The sequence below is a fragment of the Aquarana catesbeiana genome, linkage group LG01 (assembly GCF_042186555.1).
Source record: "Aquarana catesbeiana isolate 2022-GZ linkage group LG01, ASM4218655v1, whole genome shotgun sequence".
In the NCBI taxonomy this organism is placed as follows: domain Eukaryota; kingdom Metazoa; phylum Chordata; class Amphibia; order Anura; family Ranidae; genus Aquarana; species Aquarana catesbeiana.
Window position 1 is genome coordinate 160,928,801 of NC_133324.1, and position 18,335 is coordinate 160,947,135.

General features: G+C 40.4%; 1 protein-coding gene across 3 annotated transcripts in view; it reads left to right on the forward strand.

Moving 5' to 3' along the window:
• ADGRV1 (adhesion G protein-coupled receptor V1) overlaps nt 1–18,335 on the forward strand; it is a 774,317-nt gene that overhangs the window by 197,633 nt on the left and 558,349 nt on the right. For all 3 annotated transcript variants that reach the window (XM_073624499.1, XM_073624500.1, XM_073624501.1), the window contains 5 exons: nt 1,865–2,045; nt 4,135–4,337; nt 4,423–4,552; nt 9,640–9,720; nt 17,145–17,284. In XM_073624499.1, coding sequence (XP_073480600.1) covers nt 1,865–2,045; nt 4,135–4,337; nt 4,423–4,552; nt 9,640–9,720; nt 17,145–17,284 — 735 coding nt within the window. The remainder of the gene's footprint in view (nt 1–1,864; nt 2,046–4,134; nt 4,338–4,422; nt 4,553–9,639; nt 9,721–17,144; nt 17,285–18,335) is intronic.

The following is an 18,335-nucleotide window of genomic DNA, read 5'->3' on the forward strand; positions in this document are numbered from 1 at the left end:
GTGTTATACACCAATAAATATGGTAATTTATATTCCCTTTCCCATGATGCTCCACTGGCAAAGGATCTCCTAGTGGTTGGCTGGAAAAGGATATGAATGTTTTAAATCCAAGCCCACTGTGCCATATACCCGACAGTAGAGAAAACTGACAGCCAGGCTGAACTTAGGGTAAACTGAACAAGAACAGCCTATAATTTGGTATACATTGGCATTGATTAACTACCACCACGCAGACTGAATTTTTCAAGACACTCCTGCTTATGGCAGGGTGGTTACATAAGCACAGTTCAGTTATACTGGTCCCTTCTGTACTTTCCTCTATCTACTCTTTACTGAAATACACAACAAAAAAAAATATATAATTTTTAAGACTTTTTTGTTGTAAAAATATCAGTTAGGCCCCTTTCACACTTATACGACTTGTCCCCCAAGACTTTGTACTGCAAAATCGTATGACAAGTCATTCTCCATGATTTTCAATGACTACCATTCATATTGGCACGACTTTAAGTCATGCCGACTTCAAAGTAGTCCCTGCACTACTTTGGTCCAACTTCCATACGATTTGTACTCCATAGACCTCAATGTTAAACCCTCAGTAGCATGCAAATCGTACCTGAATAATATAGACACGATTTCAGCACTACTTTGATCCAACTTCCATACGATTTGTACTCCATAGACCTCAATGTTAAACCCTCAAGTAGCATGCAAATCGTACCTGAATAATATAGACACGATTTCAGCACTACTTTGTAAGCACAAGCTGAGAATGGTTAATGCCAAAGTTGTGGCAAAGTCGTACAAAGTAGTACTGCTCCCAAATCGCGGCAAAATCGCAGTAAAATCGCGGCAAAGTAGCGGCCGCGAAATTGCGGTAAAATCGCATGACTTTGAAGTTGTATAAGTGTGAAAGGGGCCTTAGACAGTGAAAGCACTAGAATAAAGCCTGTGAATATAAGTGTAAGGCCCCTTTCACACTTATACAACTTCAAAGTCACGCGATTTTACTGTGATTTTGCCACGATTTTGCTGCGATTTGGGAGAAGTACTACTTTGTACGACTTTGCCACAACTTTGGCATTAACCATTCTCAGCTTGTGCTTACAAAGTAGTGCTGAAATTGTGTCTATATTATTCAGGTATGATTTGCATGCTACTTGAAGGTTTAACATTGAAGTCTATGGAGTACAAATCGTATGGAAGTTGGACCAAAGTAGTGCAGGGACTACTTTGATGTCGGCACGACTTAAAGTCGTGCCAATATGAATGGTAGTCATTGAAAATCATGGAGAATGACTTGTCATATGATTTTGCAGTACAAAATCGTGGGACAAGTCGTATAAGTGTGAAAGGGGCCTTAAAGGTGGAAATAAACATTTTCACTTTTGTTAAGCTAAACTCCAGGCAAACAGCTAAGTACACTACTCAAATCTATATATGGGAACTGTTTTATCTGCAAAGTCAGGCTTGCCCACTACCTTGCAGGAGAGTCTTCTGTTCTAGACACCCTGCTAGATAGCATACACCCCATAAGATCTCACTGAAGACTACACTCCTGCTAAACAATATATTTTGCTTTAGGACCAGTCCCATGTCCTAGTGACTGGTGATACAGGAGCAGCAGCACACTGATGAGATAATCACTATGCTCTCTCCTCCTACAGGCTCCACTGATAAAAATCCAGTTTTAGATAAGATGCTGACACTTGTATAGCACTGATTCAAGAACAGGGGCAATTTAAAAAATAATCTGGATACATCCAAGTGGTAATTGTGTTACAACAAATTATTTCATTATTAGCATTCTTTATGTGACACTGTAACCAAATGTCCAGTGCTATTTGGATCTTGTTTGTTGTAGGTTTTAAATCTACATGTTCTAGATGATGACATTCCAGAACTTGCAGAACATTTCCGAGTTATCCTCACAAATGCTGTGTCTGCGGATGGAAAAGTTGGGTCTACTCCTACCAGTGGAGCCAGTATAGATCCATCCAAGAATTCTGAAGATATAACAATAAATGCAAGTGATCACCCTTACGGTAAGTCAAGTTTTTTTGTAAAAAAAAATAATATCACAGTATTCTAACTGACAATAATCTGAAAGTAAGGATTTGGCATTGAGGAGGGTTGAGAAAGAAATGCGGACAAAAGGAAGAGTCACATTCTCCCTGTGATAAGCTTTGAACACTGCACTGTAGTGACCTTTACCTGTACATAATTATATTACCGCACCTTTTTTCTCTTCTCAATAAAGGACCTGTGAGGCAACCCTTTTGTTGCCAGGCACCTCTCCTCTATTTTGTGCTTCAGATGGCTGAACCTATTTTTTTTTCAAAACATTTTATTAGGTTTCACAAAATACAAGCAAGTTTGAGCACACAAAAATAAATCACAGATATATGCATCAAGTAAGGATACCATTAGTTAAGCAATTGTACCATACATGTCTAGGAAGAGATTGTAATACAGATACCTAAGAGGGAGATTGAGAAACGTGGATGGAAAAAAGCCCAGGGGGTCATCCCCTGCCCAAAAGCGTAGGAACGAACCCGAGGGGAATTTTATTAAGCTAGAAGCAAGGAGAAACAAAATAACAAAATACAACCAAAGACAACTATAGGATGACACCACAGACCTGGGAGCTCTAAGTCATTGAGGCTACAGCTGCGGTGGGGAACTGGAAAGAACTGGGTTTAGCCTTGCAGCATAGGAGTAAAGTTGGGGAGGCCGGTCTACTTAGTGGAAAGAAAACAAAAGGGCAGACGCTTCTGATTTTGGCAGAGTATGGTCCATGAAAGCTTGCCATCTGGAATTGAAATATTGGCCAGAGAAGGAGTGGAACAGATCCCTTTGAAGCTTTTCACAGTATAAAAGCATTTTCAACTCATTTGACATCTGAAATGGTAGGCCCTGTGGGTGCTGTCCCTTTTTTTTTGGATGGATCTGTGGGCAACTAATAGACAGATGTAAATCCAGGAATTATTACAGTTGAGCCTTGCTGTATGAGCCTGGGTAGTCCAAGTTGTCAGGGTGCCATAGCTGAACAGCATAAGGAGAGGGCCTTTAGGGATACGGCACTGCTTAATTCTGAAGATGAAGTTGGACACCTGCTCCCAGTAGTTGGAAATGCATGACCACGACCAGAGGCAGTGAGTAGGAGAAGGGTTGGATAGACCGCATAGCAAGAGGCTGGGCGAGGGTTCTCTTTGGATGAAGGAAAATAAATATAGGCTCTGTGGAGAAGTTTAAACTATGATTCTTTCAATATTTCGTTGGTCACAAGATGTATAACCTTATTGTAACCGCTGAGGAGTTTTTCAAAAAGTTATTCGTCTGGAATGTCTTTACCTCAGTTGGAAGCTGAAGAGAGTCAGACAGTTTTCGTAAAGGCCATATTGAGGGGCAGATAGATGTCCAAAATGGAATAGGCTTGGTTTTGAAGAAGAAGGTCGTCTACGCATAGCTGAAACTTCTTAGCTTTGTCTGTGCGCAGGAGTTTAGCTCGAGCATTGCCAATAGTAGGAGATATGGTGGTTGCGTAGGTCATAGCTAGTGAAGGTCTCTTTGAAGGGTTTCAGGATGCCAGAGTCCCTCTCAAATAAAGAAGAGAATAATAAACTTCTGCTTTGCCAGGTCGCAAAGGCTTTGTTGAATCAAATTTGCTACAATTAAAATTCGCATTACAGAACTGAATGTTTTCAAGGGATCCCTAGAACCATATATTCACTGAGAGCCCTGGACCTACAGAGTACTGATGATTTTATATGCCCCCTGATGTGTGTGCAATTATTTATAAAACAATACCTTCTATAAAATACATTAATACTTTGCCATGACATACAGTATACCATACATCACTGGCTACCTAAAAGGAGCACAGCCATGACATGTGTGATGCATTCTTGGTAGTGAAAGGTTTAAACCAGAAATTGTAAGAATGGTTTTTGTATCTCTGTGTAATAACAACATTTTTGAGGAACGTTGTGGTTTATTCAGTCATGACACTGAAAGATTTTTAGCAGTCTTTCCATCTGCATTTTCTATTTACCTTAAATATTTTGTGTATGATTATTTGTAAGAAGTTGCACAAATATATAGAGGAGATTATGTATTAATGTGTTCTTACAGGGCTGCTTCAGTTCTCTTTGGATCCTCCACCAAAACCAGGTGATGGTATGATTACTCCAGCAAAGACTGCACCCACAATTAAAGTGAAGGAAGAAGTAGGACAAGTAAAGTTGCTGATAGTCAGAGCACAAGGTCTCTTGGGAACAATAAGAGTTCAATATAGGACAGTTTCGTTGACAGCGTCCAGTCCCCAGGATTATCAGGTGACTGATTTAAGATCATAGATGGTCGTTATCACCAGTCAGTCTCGAAAACTGATATAAAGTAATGTTTTTTTTTTTCTTCTAGAAAACAGTAGATTCCTTGGAATTCCAGCCTGGTGAAAGATACAAATATATTTATGTTAACATCACGGATAACTCTGTGCCTGAACTGGCCAAATCGTTTAGAGTTGATTTATGGAATGCAGAAGGAGGAGGTACGAATGATTTTCCTCTGTATAAATTCATTCAGTTTGTACTGCTTTGATTGACCTTTTCCAAGAAAAAAATAAAATATCAGCAAGAAAGGCTTATTGAATGAGCAGTAAAAACTACAGTATGTGCAACCTGCAGCAACCCAGATTTCACAGTTTGCTGATTCGACTACAATAAAGTGTATCTAAACCCAAAAGCAAAAAGTTAAATTATTTCAGATTATGAAATATTAAATGTGGTGGCAGCATTAGTTTTCTTTTCTTATGCATTTTTTCCTTTATTTTCACTTGTTGATCTTTTCAGTAAGTTTGTTATTCTTCAAATTCTTCTTACAGACCTTCAAGCTATCCAGCAAAGTGGTAGGTAGAGGGTTGAGACATAGCAAATAAAGGGGGTGCTTACAATGGTCAGCTTTTATTCATTTATGTGGTTGCCCCGGGTTCAACATTTAGAGGGCTGCAAATAATTTGTCCCGCACCGCCCCGTGTATGCTGGGTCTGATGCCCCAGCCAACTGCATACTAACAGGGCCACTATTAGGGGGGACAGCCCATACACCTATAGGGGGCCGGGCCCCAAGTACTGCCGCTGTCAAAATATTGGTTGCTAGGACCGCCTGGCTTCTAGCAACCAGTGATGTAATGCAGAGACCCCAACATTCAGAGCGGAGGAGGATGTAACTTCCTCCTCTTCCTAGTGCTCAGCTCCACCCACCTCCTCCAGATTCTGTGGCCTCCTGCTCACAAAGGGAACTGAGTCTGACTGAAACTCTGAGATTAGGCCAGGGAACCTATCAAGCTGTCTGTTAGTGAGAGGGACAGACATGGAGGGGCAGCTGGTGCTGGAGGACAGATGGCAGAAAGAGGGAGGGAGGGAAAAGGGAGGAGGAGGCGGCCGAAGGGAGCAGCTGAAAGTAGGAGGGGGTCAGGGCACTGATGTAGAGAGGGAGTGGGGCATGGTGCTGGTGGTGTGTGGCAGGGAGTGAGGAAATGTAGAAAGACTGACAGGCTGTAGTGACCCAGTGATGGATATCTCTGTGTGCTGAGCTGAGGAATCTAAGCCTGCTATGTTGGGATTTGTAGTGCCATAGAGAGTCTCTCCTCTCGCTTCCTCTCTCTCTGTAAATGTACCACAAGGGGTTTATAACTGTACTAGTGGAAGGGACTCAGGGAGTGCTAAAAATCCACGGGTTAGGGGGTGCAAATTACTTTCCGTGCCCTGGGCATTGACAACCCATGCTACGCCACTACATTTATGTAAAACCCTTATCCCAAAAAGAAAAAAAAATTATTGCTGTAATTGCTTAAAAAGTGTTGGCTGGAGTACAGCTTCAATTTTCTAAGCTGACCATACACTCTCCAAATGTCAGCTGGTTCTTTATGAACCTGCCAAAACTTACTACATGGGTGGCCCTGTTGGCCCCATCCCACTAAACATCTTTCGATTGTAAAACCAAGGAGGCAGACATAAACATTTCTGCCCAACATTAGTCAGATGGAGAATACAGCTGCAATATAATACATTTTTGTTTTTGGGTTTAGAGACACCTTAAACTGTGTGGGATTTTCATTTTATGAATAGAAGAAACCTCCCGGATCTTTCATACCACATGTACCATGTAAAATGCCACTGTATCCCGCAAATCTGGTGTGCAAATACTAATCAGCTTCTTAATTGGTGGCCATATCTCCACTTTTTGTAATCCCATGCATTTTATTATTGATGCATAATTGTAGCCCTAATAATCAATTATAACGCACGTGAGGTTGGAGGGTGCAGGACCAGAGCCTGGGACCAGGAAGCTGGTTTGCACTTACACTTCAGGTTTCAGGGGTGCCTGCAGACACGTAGAGGTTTTTGTAAATAATTGTAAGTACATTTTTATCAAGATAATTCCCACAAAGTTTGTAAAAACATTGCCCACAGAAAAAAGATTGGTTGCTATGAGTTACTACATATTCTACAATCAAATGTCTCAAAATATGAAATTCTATAACCTAACTCCCTCTTCTAATCAACAAATAGGCCTTCACCCCAATAGAACATTCGATTTCCATTCAGATATAGTGTAAAAAGGTATATAAAGACTATCTACTGGGCATGCAGAGGAGCCTGATTTTTTGTTAAAGTGGTTATAAAGGCAGAAGCTCTTTTACCTTAAAGCAGAGTTCCACACAAAAATGGAACTTCCGCTTTTCGGAACCCTCCCCCCCTCCGGTGTCACATTTGGCACCTTTCAGGGGGGAGGGGGGTGCAGATACCTGTCTAAGACAGTTATTTGCACCCACTTCCGGCATAGACTCCCATGGGAGTCTACGCCTCTTCCCGTCCCCACTGCGCTGTCTGCTGGGAACACACAGCTCCCAAGAGAGAGCGGGGACCACTTATGATGCGCAGCGCGACTCACGCATGCGCAGTAGGGAACCGGGAAGTGAAGCCGCAACGCTTCACTTCCTGACTCCCTCACCTAGGATGGCGGCGGCAGATGCCGAGAACCGAGCGGGTTCTCCGCGTCGCCTGCCGACATCGCTGGACCCTGGGACAGGTAAGTGGCCATGTATTAAAAGTCAGCAGCTGCAGTATTTGTAGCTGCTGGCTTTTAATATTTTTTTTTTTTGGCGGTGTGGGTGGACCCCCGCTTTAAGGTAAAAAACCTGTGTGCATCTCCCCTCGCCAGCAACCTATAAATACTTACTTGAGCCCGATCTTGATCCAGTGCTGTGTCCGTACTCTCTCTCTTCTCACTGGCTTAGAAACAGTAGCAGGGGCCATTGGCTACTTCTACTGACAATCACAGCCTGTGGGGGGAGAGCGGGGCAGAGCCTCGCTGTCTGTGTCTACAGACACAGACAGCATGGCTCGAATAGAGGCCGCAGGTTTGCCACAATAGGAAGTGGCTTCCTATGATGACACACTAGGAAGAGGAGGAGCCAGGAGCACTGTATGGGTCCTGAGAAGAGAGGGATCGGGACTGCTCTGTGCAAAACCATTGCACAGAGAAGGTAATTTAAAATAACCTTTACAATCACTTTAAAGTCACAAGGAAGTAAAGGCAACATTGACAATGTGAGTAAGTAGCCCAAGATATCTTGACAATGAAAAATATGCATTATATGTGTTTAACAGTCTTTACTAAGTATAGACACAAACGCTATAAGTGACTCCCTTGAGCACATTATAGCAGTATTAAACCCAAAAGCAAATATTTGTTATATTGCGGATTAACAATTCTTAGATGTGGTGGCTGCATTCATTTTCTTTTTTAGGTGTTATTTCCCCTATTTTCATCTTGTGATCCAGGCCAGTAAGTCTGTTGTTTTTAAACAGAACAAACTTTCCTAATTTCCTTTCCCCGAAAAGACATACCAGTTCGTCCTCTGATTGAAGAGATCATAACAGGGCCATGGCTGCAGCAGCTGTCATGACCCCAGTATTGTTTTTTCAGCTGGTGATGCAGAAAAATTTTAAAGCAATCTGAGCAGATAAAAAGAGGCTGAATTGCTTTTACATGAGGTGGAAGGGGGTCCCCCGTCCTGTTCCTATCCCCCCTGCCTTCCTGTTCTGCCAGCTTACCATAGAGATGACTGACGGAACATTCCTGATCATCTCTATGGTCTAAGAAACCAGATCGATAAGCATTTTGTCACTTCCGGTTTTGGTCTCATGTAGACAGGCTGTTACCAGCCTGTGAAACTATCTGATCAAACCATTCTCTGTTTTGTTAATTTGTTATTGTATCTAAATCTGCTAGTACATCTAACACTTCCCTCCCCCCCCAGACTGACAATGCTGCTGTCCAAAGGTGCCCCCTGTGCTCAGATATCATTCAGAATGGAGGCGCTCTAATATAGGAAGTATGTTACTGTCCAGATCACCAGGTGAAAAAAAGCCTAAAAAATAAAGAAAATGAATGCAGCCTCCATGTCTAATGATTAGTAAGCTGCAATCATTTACATTTTTTGTTTTGAGTTTAATACCGCTGTAATAAATCCAATCCAATATTTATTTAAAAATCCATTTACAAAGTTTTAACACAGGGATAAGGATTTTGTTTAGCCATGTGACTGATTTTCCAACCTCATTGGACACAACTTAAAATAACTGTGTTTGAAAAATTACAATCCTTATCCTGGTGGGTTTGTGAACTGAGCCTAATGTTATTCAGAATTGTATTTTGGAATCTTTCTATGATGGAAATGCTGTGTCTGATATACATTAAACTACATTTACAGTAAGTGGTGTATTAATGTTCTCCTATACTCATTCTTCTATACTCATTAATTTGGTTAATATTTGTATGTACATGATATTATTAAGAAAACCAGTAGTTGTATACTCTTTTATGTTTTTTCAGTTTTTCAGAGCTTTGTACAACTTTGTATAACATATTCCAGCTTTCCATAAATGTGCATGGCGGTTGCTGATACATATATACACTTTTCTTATATTGGGTCTTATAACCCCTTTTGGTCGTTATAGATTCTAGGGGGCTTATCTATAAAGCACTGAATGTAACTTTAACCAAACATTCTCTGTTGATGAATCAGTCATTTAAAACACACGTACCAAGAAGATCCACCTGCAGTGAATGTTTGGTGAATGTCAGACTGACTGCTTATTAAATACTGTATGTCTTTATGTGTTCATACTGTATACGATATGTGTGCTGCAATTGCTAATCTCTATAATACACACAAGAGTGGGTGTGCTTTCAGGTGGATATGGGGTTTTCAGGCTCTGATCATACCTACAAAATTATTAGAAGCACTAATATATACAATATGTTCTATGTATAAGGTTTCACCTTTTTTATGGTGAGATCACAACAGTAATAACCAAGGCAAAAAGGAAGCATATTCAGGTTGTGGTCCAACTGTTTTCATGATGGACACATTCCTCACTCCAGATGGGTAGTGGTAGTTATTGCTGTATCATCTGAATGTTGTCTGTTCCTTATGTGGCTTCCTTCTTTTTAAAGTATATAGCTTCTTATTTTGCTCATCTTGGTGTTAAAAATACTGTCTGTCTCCTTTTCTTTTTCTTATATGTATATACATGTATATGTGTGTTTTGTATGTCTCTTCCTGAAGTGGCTGAACTCTTTAGGGATGATGACTTTGCTAGTGGTGATGGTGACATGGAATTCTTCCTTCCCGCTGTGCACCAGAGGGGTAAGCACCACACTTACTGTCCTTTCCTTGTCTTCTGTTTGTCATACAGCTAAAATTAGTATATATACTGTGTATATACTGTATACAATATATATATATATATATATATATATATATATATATATATATATATATATATAGTATCTCACAGAAGTGAATACACCCCTCATATTTTTGTAAATATTTTATTATATCTTTTCATGTGACAAGCCTGAAGAAATGACACTTTGCTACAATGTAAAGTAGTGAGTGTACAGCTTGTATAACAGTGTAAATTTGCTTTCCCCTCAAAATAACTCAACACACAGCCATTAATGTCTAAACTGCTGGCAAGAAAAGTGAGTACACCCCTAAGTGAAAATGTCCAAATTGGGCCCAAAGTGTCAATATTTTGTATGGCCACCATTATTTTCCAGCACTGCCTTAATCCTTTTGGGCATGGAGTTCATCAGAGCTTTACAGGTTGCCACTGGAGTCCTCTTCCACTCCTCCATGACGTCATCACGGAGCTGGTGGATGTTAGCGATCTCCTCCACCTTCCATTTGAGGATACCCCACAGATGCTCAATAGGGTTCAGGTCTGGAGACATGCTTGGTCAGTCCATCACCCAGTAGCGGCCCGTCCATAGGGGGTGCATGGGCGCTGCCCCCCCCTCCAGGCAGTCACAAAAAAAAGAAAATTTTTTAAAAATGTAGGGGTGTACTCACTTTTGTTGCCATCGGTTTAAACACTAATGGCTGTGTGTTGAGTTATTTTGAGGGGACAGCAAATTTACACTCTTATACAAGCTGTACACTCACTACTTTACATTGTAGCAAAGTGTAATTTCTGCAGTTACGTCACATGATAAAATATATTAAAATATGTACAAAAATGGTAGGGGTGTACTCACTTTTGTGAGATACAGTATATATATATAGATATATATCTATATATATCTATATATATATATATAGATATATATAGATATATATATTTATATATATCTATATAAATATATATATAGATATCTATATATATCTATCTATCTATATCTAGATATAGATATATATATATCTATATATATATATCTATATATATATATATATATATAGATCTATATAGATATATATCTATATCTATATAGATATATATCTATATAGATCTATATAGATATATCTATATATATCTATATATAGATATATATAGATATATATATATTATATTGTTTTTGTATCCAAAATATAAAAAAAAAAGTTTTATCATAGTGACTAAGTAAAACAAGAAACCTTTCCGTTGAAAATGATATGTTGAACTTTTAGAGAGTAAATATATGTTTTCTTAGTATAGGTCAGGAAACATATGCCAGGGACCAGCAGTTATTCAAATTAGAGCTTTAGACAAACCTCTGTAGCTTTATTATATGTAAAGTAAACTATGCAACATTATGCCAAGATGTGGCATGTACAGTAAACAGTCAATATGCTAATCTGAAACATTGCTGACAGATTACAGAGATAATAAATAAAGTAATATCATTGAATACAAACACACAGAAGCTTGCCAATAAGCGCCAATTTGACGTCTGCAAGACTAAACAAACATTTCTGCTCTTATTTAATGAACTCTAACCAAAACCTATTTCTTCGTTTTGAATAAAATGTCTAAAGGTCAGAACTTATTTTAGGTTTTTATTAGTGTCTGTATTACTGACTTGGTTAATGTCCTGGTGATCAACATGATTGACTCTGGAAGTCATGAACATCCTCTGTAGTGGGAACACAGACAGTAATAAAAAGCCCCAAAAGGTTCTAATCCTGTCCCACTCTGTCCACAAAAGTTTTGTTTGGACTGTTACTTTAAATTCAATAACCAAGATCACTGTCAGTGGAATGATTTCTGATTGTTGTGTAAACTCATTCACTAAAATCTCATATAAGCTTTAACACATTAATGCCATTTTAAAAGACAATATTTTTGCCATGAAGGTGCTTGTTTTAGCCATTCCTTAAATAGGTAAACAATGCACTATCCTATCCATTTGTGCATTGTCACAAGGGCTATTAATAGAGACTAAAGTGGCTGCCCCACCACATATTACTGTATGTAGGCAGAGTCCACTATTGTTACCATCAGGAAATCCTGAGAAGTGCCATGCAGCCATCACTAGAGTACATGCACGTAGACGATGGTTGCAAAGAGGCTGCAGCAGTTTAGCAGCACTGAGATGCAGTGAATAAATGTATGAAAAAGCTGAAAAGTATTTTATTGAAAAACATGCAATTCAATACTAGAGGATTAGGAGGACCCTGCTTGTAAGAGCTTACAATCTATATGGGAGGGGGAAGTGGTACAAAGGGTAATAACTGTGAGGGATAAGCTGATGGAGAAGGTGCAAGCACAGTTTTTAGGTAAAGGCGGGATAGGCTACCATGAGGAGATATGTTTTCAGGGATGGCTAAAAGGTGAATAGAGAAGGAGATAGGCAGACAGATTAGGGTAGGGAGTTCCAGAGGTTAAAAGAGACTCTAAAGAAGTCCTGAAGTTGAGCATGAGAAGGGATGATGAGGAAGCCAGAGAGCAGGAGGTCTTGGAAGGTGTAGAGGGAACGGTTTGGGTGATATTTTAAGATGAGGTTGGTGATGTAGCTCAGAGGAGAGTTGTGGTTAGTAATTTGAATTGTATTCATTGGGCTAGCAGAAGCTAGTGGAACGATTGTCAGAGAGGGGCAGTAGACAGAAATCGTTTAGTAAAGTTAGTAAAGAGTCTAGATCTAATCTTCATGATAGACTGAAGGGAGGATAGCATGTGCAATGGAAGGCCAACAGAAAGGGAGTTGCAACAATCAATAGTTAGTCATTTTTTTCTGTTTACTTGTTTAAGGCCTGATTCACACTTGTGCAGGTTGCAGTTTGCATATTGCAGGTGCATTTTGCGTTTTTCAATACACATCTTTAAACCATCTTTAAATCTTTGAAGTCTATGGGACTAAAAACCAGACAAAAAACCCTGGCCCTTTCTAGAAAAAAGCACAGATGTGAACTACATCTATAGGAAACCATGTTAAATGGACTGTAGTGTGTTTCTGCAAAACTGAAAATGCATTAAAATTTGCATAGATGTGAACCAGGCCTCAGAAGACTTTTTTTAAAAAGGCCAGGAGTAAACAGTTTTACATGTACCGTAGGGTTTTGGCCCATGCAGCTACATCTTAGGCTCCATTCACACTAGCGCGTTTTTTGATGCATTTTGCATTTTGCAGAAATGCATGGGAATTTTTTAACATGGGTTCCTATGGAACATGTTCACATCAATGCTTTTTTGTATCTCTGCGTTTTTGGAAAGGGTCGGGGACTTTTTTTCATGCAAAAAGCAGCGTTTTGCATGTAATGGATTTCAATGGACAAGCATCAAAAACGCAAGTGCACCGTTTTTGCAGCGTTTTTGGTGCGTTTTTGGTGCGTTTTTGCCGTTTTTTTTTTTTTTCTCTTTTATTTTTTTTTTTTGTAATTTTTTTTTAAGACTGTAAAAAAAAAAGAAAAAAAAAAACGCAAAATGCAAATCGCGGCAAAAACGCCGCAAAAACGCTACAAAAACGCTGCTCAAAAACGTGCCAAGCATGACAAAAAAACCTCCAAAAACGCTCAAAAGCAACATGCATAGGTGTGAATCGAGCCTAAGGTACCTATATGATTTTTTTAAAATTTGTTTTCTAAATGTATTTAACATTTTATATTATTGACAGAGATATGGACAGGTAATGATTATAACAAAGGTTATATTAAAGCTGAACTCCAAAAAACCATAAAAACAGATAAAGGGAAAGTTTTATTTGACAAAGGATTTGAATTTCTGTCCTCCAGCCCTGAGATTTATACATCTCTACAACACAGCACAGCCCTGTTTGGAAGTGCAATATACCTTTCTTTCCTCTAGGACAGTTAAGTAACACTTATGCCTTGTTTCCACTGAGCGGATCGGTTCGGGTCGGTACAGTTTGAATGGCCTAGAATGGTCCGGTCTATTCTGGTGAGCGTTTCCACTGCAAGTGGGACCACAAGGGGCCATACAGGGTTTAGAAAAAATGCCTCAGCATAGCACAGCAGAGGGTTTTCTGTCAGCCAATCAGTGGAATGTATCGTAGCTCCGCCCTAACCGAACCGTTCCATTTTCTATGGCCCCACATCTGAAGCAGGACCCTGAATGGTATGGGCCACTTTCATAATGGAAACACCCAAAATAGCGTACCGTACCGAATCGAACCGATCCGCTCAGTGGAAATGAGGCATTACAGGTCTAAGGCTCGATTCACATCTATGCATGTTGCTTTTGAGCGTTTCTGGAGTTTTTTTGTGATGCTTGCCACGTTTTTGAGCAGCGTTTTTGCAGCGTTTTTAGAGCGTTTTTGCTGCGTTTTGCGTTTTTTTTTTTTTTTTACAGTTTTTTTTTAGACTGTATGCAGTCTAAAAAAAAGAAAAAAAAAACACTACAAAATGCAAAACGCATCAAAAATGCTGTAAAAACGCTGTAAAAACTCTGCAAAAATGCTGCACTTTTTGATTTTTTTGATGCTGGTCCTTTGAATTCTATTACATGCAAAATGCAGCATTTTGCATGAAAAAAAGTCCCTGACCCTTTCCAAAAACGCGGAGGTACAAAAAGGCATTGATGTGAACATGTTCCATAGGAACCTATGTTAAAAAATTCCTATGCATTTCTGCAAAATGCAAAATGCATCAAAAAACGTGCTAGTGTGAATGGAGCCCTAATCCTTAATAGGCTCGATTCACTTCTATGCATTGTGCTTTTGAGCGTTTCTGCAGTGCTTTTTGCGGTGCTTGCCGCGGTTTGCGGTTCACAATTTTTTTACACTATATATAGCTGGTTGCTAAGGAGGGGGCTGGGAAGCCCGCCGCCGCGTCCTTAACAACCGATGAGTTATCAGCTGTCAGCAGGCTTCCCCGCTAAATGTAAAAAAAAAAAGAATTTCCAGCAAAAAAAAATATCGGGGAAAAAAAACAGCGTGGGGCCCCCCCAGGTCCATACCAGGCCCTTGGGTCTAGTATAGATTGGGAGGGGCCATTTTAAAAAAATGGCGTGGGGTCCCCCAAAATCCATACCAGACCCTTATCCGAGCATGCAGCTTGGCAGGTCAGGAAAGGGAGTGAACGAGCGAGCGCCCCCCACCCCTCCTGAACCATACCAGACTGCATGCTTTCATAGTGGGCGGGGGTGGGTGCTTTAGGGCAGGGGGGCTGTGCGCCCCCCACCCAAAAGCACATTGCCCCCATGTTGATGGGAACAAGGGCCTCTTCCAGACAACCCTTGCCCGGTGGTTGTCGGGGTCTGCGGGTGGGGGGCTTATCAGAATCTGGAAGCCCCCTTTAACAAGGGGGCCCCCAGATCCTGGCCTCCCCCCCATATGAATGAGTATCGGGTAGATTGTACCCCTACCCATTCACCAAAAAAAAAGTAGTGTAGTGTGACAAAATACAGTAGATAGTTTTGTTTTTGACAAGTCCTTTATTAAAAATATCTTCTTCTTCCCCGCTTCTTCTTCCATCTCCTCCCGCATCTTCCACCTCCGTGCTCCTCCTTTTCCCACTGCTTCTTCTTCCGCTCTTCTTGTGTCTTCTTTGTCCAGTGTTCTTCTTCCTCTGCCACTGACGACCCTCCTCCGATGCTGCGTCCCGCTCCCGCCAACGACCGTCTTCTGATGCTGTGTCCCGCAGATCTGTCTGCGCCAATATCAAGCATTTCTTAGATAACGACGGGGGCGTGGTCATCACATTACGTCATGTGGAGGCCCCGCCCCTTGTGATGTCACCACTCGGGGCATGATGAGTCTGTGACGTCACAAGGGGATGGGGTCTTCGGATGATGTAATCCGATGGCCACGCCCCTGTCGTTATCTAAGAAATGCTTGACATCGGCACGGACAGATCAGCGGGACGCAGCCTCGGAGAAGGGTCATCAGCGGGAGTGGGACGCAGCATCGTAGGAGGATCGTCAGCAGCAGAGGAAGAAGAACACCAGACAAAGAAGACAGAAGAAGAGCGGAAGAAGAAGCAGCTGGAGAAGGAGAAGACCAGAGGAGGGAGATGCTGGAGAAGATGGAGGAAGAAGCGGGGAAGAAGAAAATATTTTTAATAAAGGACTTGTCAAAAACTGTCTACTGTATTTTGCCACACTACACTACTTTTTTTGGTGAATGGGTAGGGGTACAGTGTACCCCATACTCATTTACATAGGGGAAGAGGCCAGGATCTGGGGGCCCCCTTGTTAAAGGGGTCTTCCAGATTCCGATAAGCCCCCCACCCGCAAACCCAGACAACCACCTGGCAAGGGTTGTCGGGAAGAGGCCCTTGTCCCCATCAACATGCACCCCCCCATGTTGAGGGCATGCGGTCTGGTATGGTTCAGGAGGCGGGGCGCTTTCTCGTCCCCTCCCTTTTTCTGACCTACCGGGCTGCATGCTCAGATAAGGGTCTGGTATGGGTTTTGGGGGGGACCCAATGCCATTTCTTTAAAAAATTTTGGCATGGGGGCCCCTTCCAAATCCATACTAGACCCAAGGGCTTGGTATGGACCTGGGGGGGCACCCCATGCTATTTTTTTCCCCAATTTTTTGTAGCCAGCAATTCTTTATTTTTTTACATTCAGCGGGGAAGCTGCTGACAGCTGATGACTCATCGGTTGTTAAGGACGCTGTCGCCGACTTTCCGGCCTCCTCCTTAGTAACCAGGTATATACAGTGAATGTTCAGCTAATAAAAAAACAAAAAAAAGAACAAATCGTAAAGCGCGGCAAAATTGCAGTAAAAATGCGGTACTTGCGTTTTGGATGCAGGTCCATTAAAGTCTATTACATGCAAAACGCTGCACTTTGTGGGAAAAAAGTCCCAGACCCTTTCTAAAAACCCAGAGGCACAAAAATGCATTGATGTGTACATGTTTCATAGGAACCCATGTTAAAAAATTTCCCTGCATTTCTGCAAAATGCAAAATCCATCAAAAAACGCATTAGTGTGAATCGAGCCTAAGGCTGTGACTAGACAGTGAAAGAAAAAGCAGCAGACCGATGAGGTTATCTATTAGTTATTATGCTCCTATCATTATGTTCCTTGTTAGCATAAAAGCACTGCAGCACAACTCACTGGCCTTTTGTGCTGCCTCTCCATTACTTAGTCTGAGCTCTGCTGTGCAGGGGACTGCAAGAAGCTGATACCAGGTTAAATTCAGGTACTGCTTGCATTAAACAAATTACATTTTAATGTGTATAAATGAATACAGGGCCGCATTAAGTTGTGCCTTTTATATCTGCTTGAAGTTCAGCTTTAAATTAGATAACATACTTAAGTATATTATATTACCTATGCACTCTCATAATTTTCCAAATTCACTGTCTTTTCTAATAATATTTACATTGGTTGTTAATTGCACAGCTAGCTTGGGTATAGCCTCAAACATAACTGTGATTATAGAAGACTCTGATGATGCTCATGGAGTTTTTGAATTCAGCCATGATTCTCTGTTTATGAATGCAACTGAACCAGATGCTGGATACAGCCCTGTAATATTTCAGGTAAATGTATTTGCGTGTTATCATTTCTTGACTCTTTTAGCTCGCTAGGTTTCAATGTAGTGCTTGTTTTACCTACTGTATATGCAGTGAGCAGTTTTGGTTATGTGATAAAGTGAGGCACTGATTGATATATATATATATATATATATATATATATATATATATATATATATATATATATATATATATATATATATATATATATATATATATATATATATATATATATATATAATTATTATTATTATACAGGATTTATATAGCGCCAACAGTTTACGTAGCGCTTTACAACTTGAGGGTAGACAGTACAAATACAATACACTTTGATACAGTAGGAATCAGAGGGCCCTGCTCCATATATATATATATATATATATATATATATATATGTATATATATATATATATATATATATATATATATATATATATATATATATACAGTATCTCACAAAAGTGAGTACACCCCTCACATTTTTGTAAATATTTTATTATATTGTTTCATGTGACAACACTGAAGAAATGACACTTTGCTACAATGTAAAGTAGTGAGTGTACAGCTTGTATAACAGTGTAAATTCTAAATGTCTCCTCAAAATAATTCAACACACAGCCATTAATGTCTAAACTGCTGGCAACAAAAGTGAGTACACTCCTAAGTGAAAATGTCCGAATTGGGCCCAATTAGCCATTTTCCTTCCCCGGTGTCATGTGACTCATTAGTGTTACAAGGTCTCAGGTGTGAATGGGGAGCAGGTGTGTTAAATTTGGTGTTATTGCTCTCACTCTCTCATACTGGTCACTGGAAGTTCAACATGGCACCTCATGGCAAAGAACTCACCTCATGGCAAAGAACTCTCTGAGGATCTGAAAAAAAAGAATTGTTGCTCTACATAAAGATGGCCCTACATATGGCTCTACATATAAGAAGGTTGCCAAGACCCTGAAACTGAGCTGCAGCAAGGTGGCCAAGACCATACATCGGTTAAACAGGTCAGGTTCCACTCAGAACAGGCCTCGCAATGGTCGACCAAAGAAGTTGAGTGCATGTG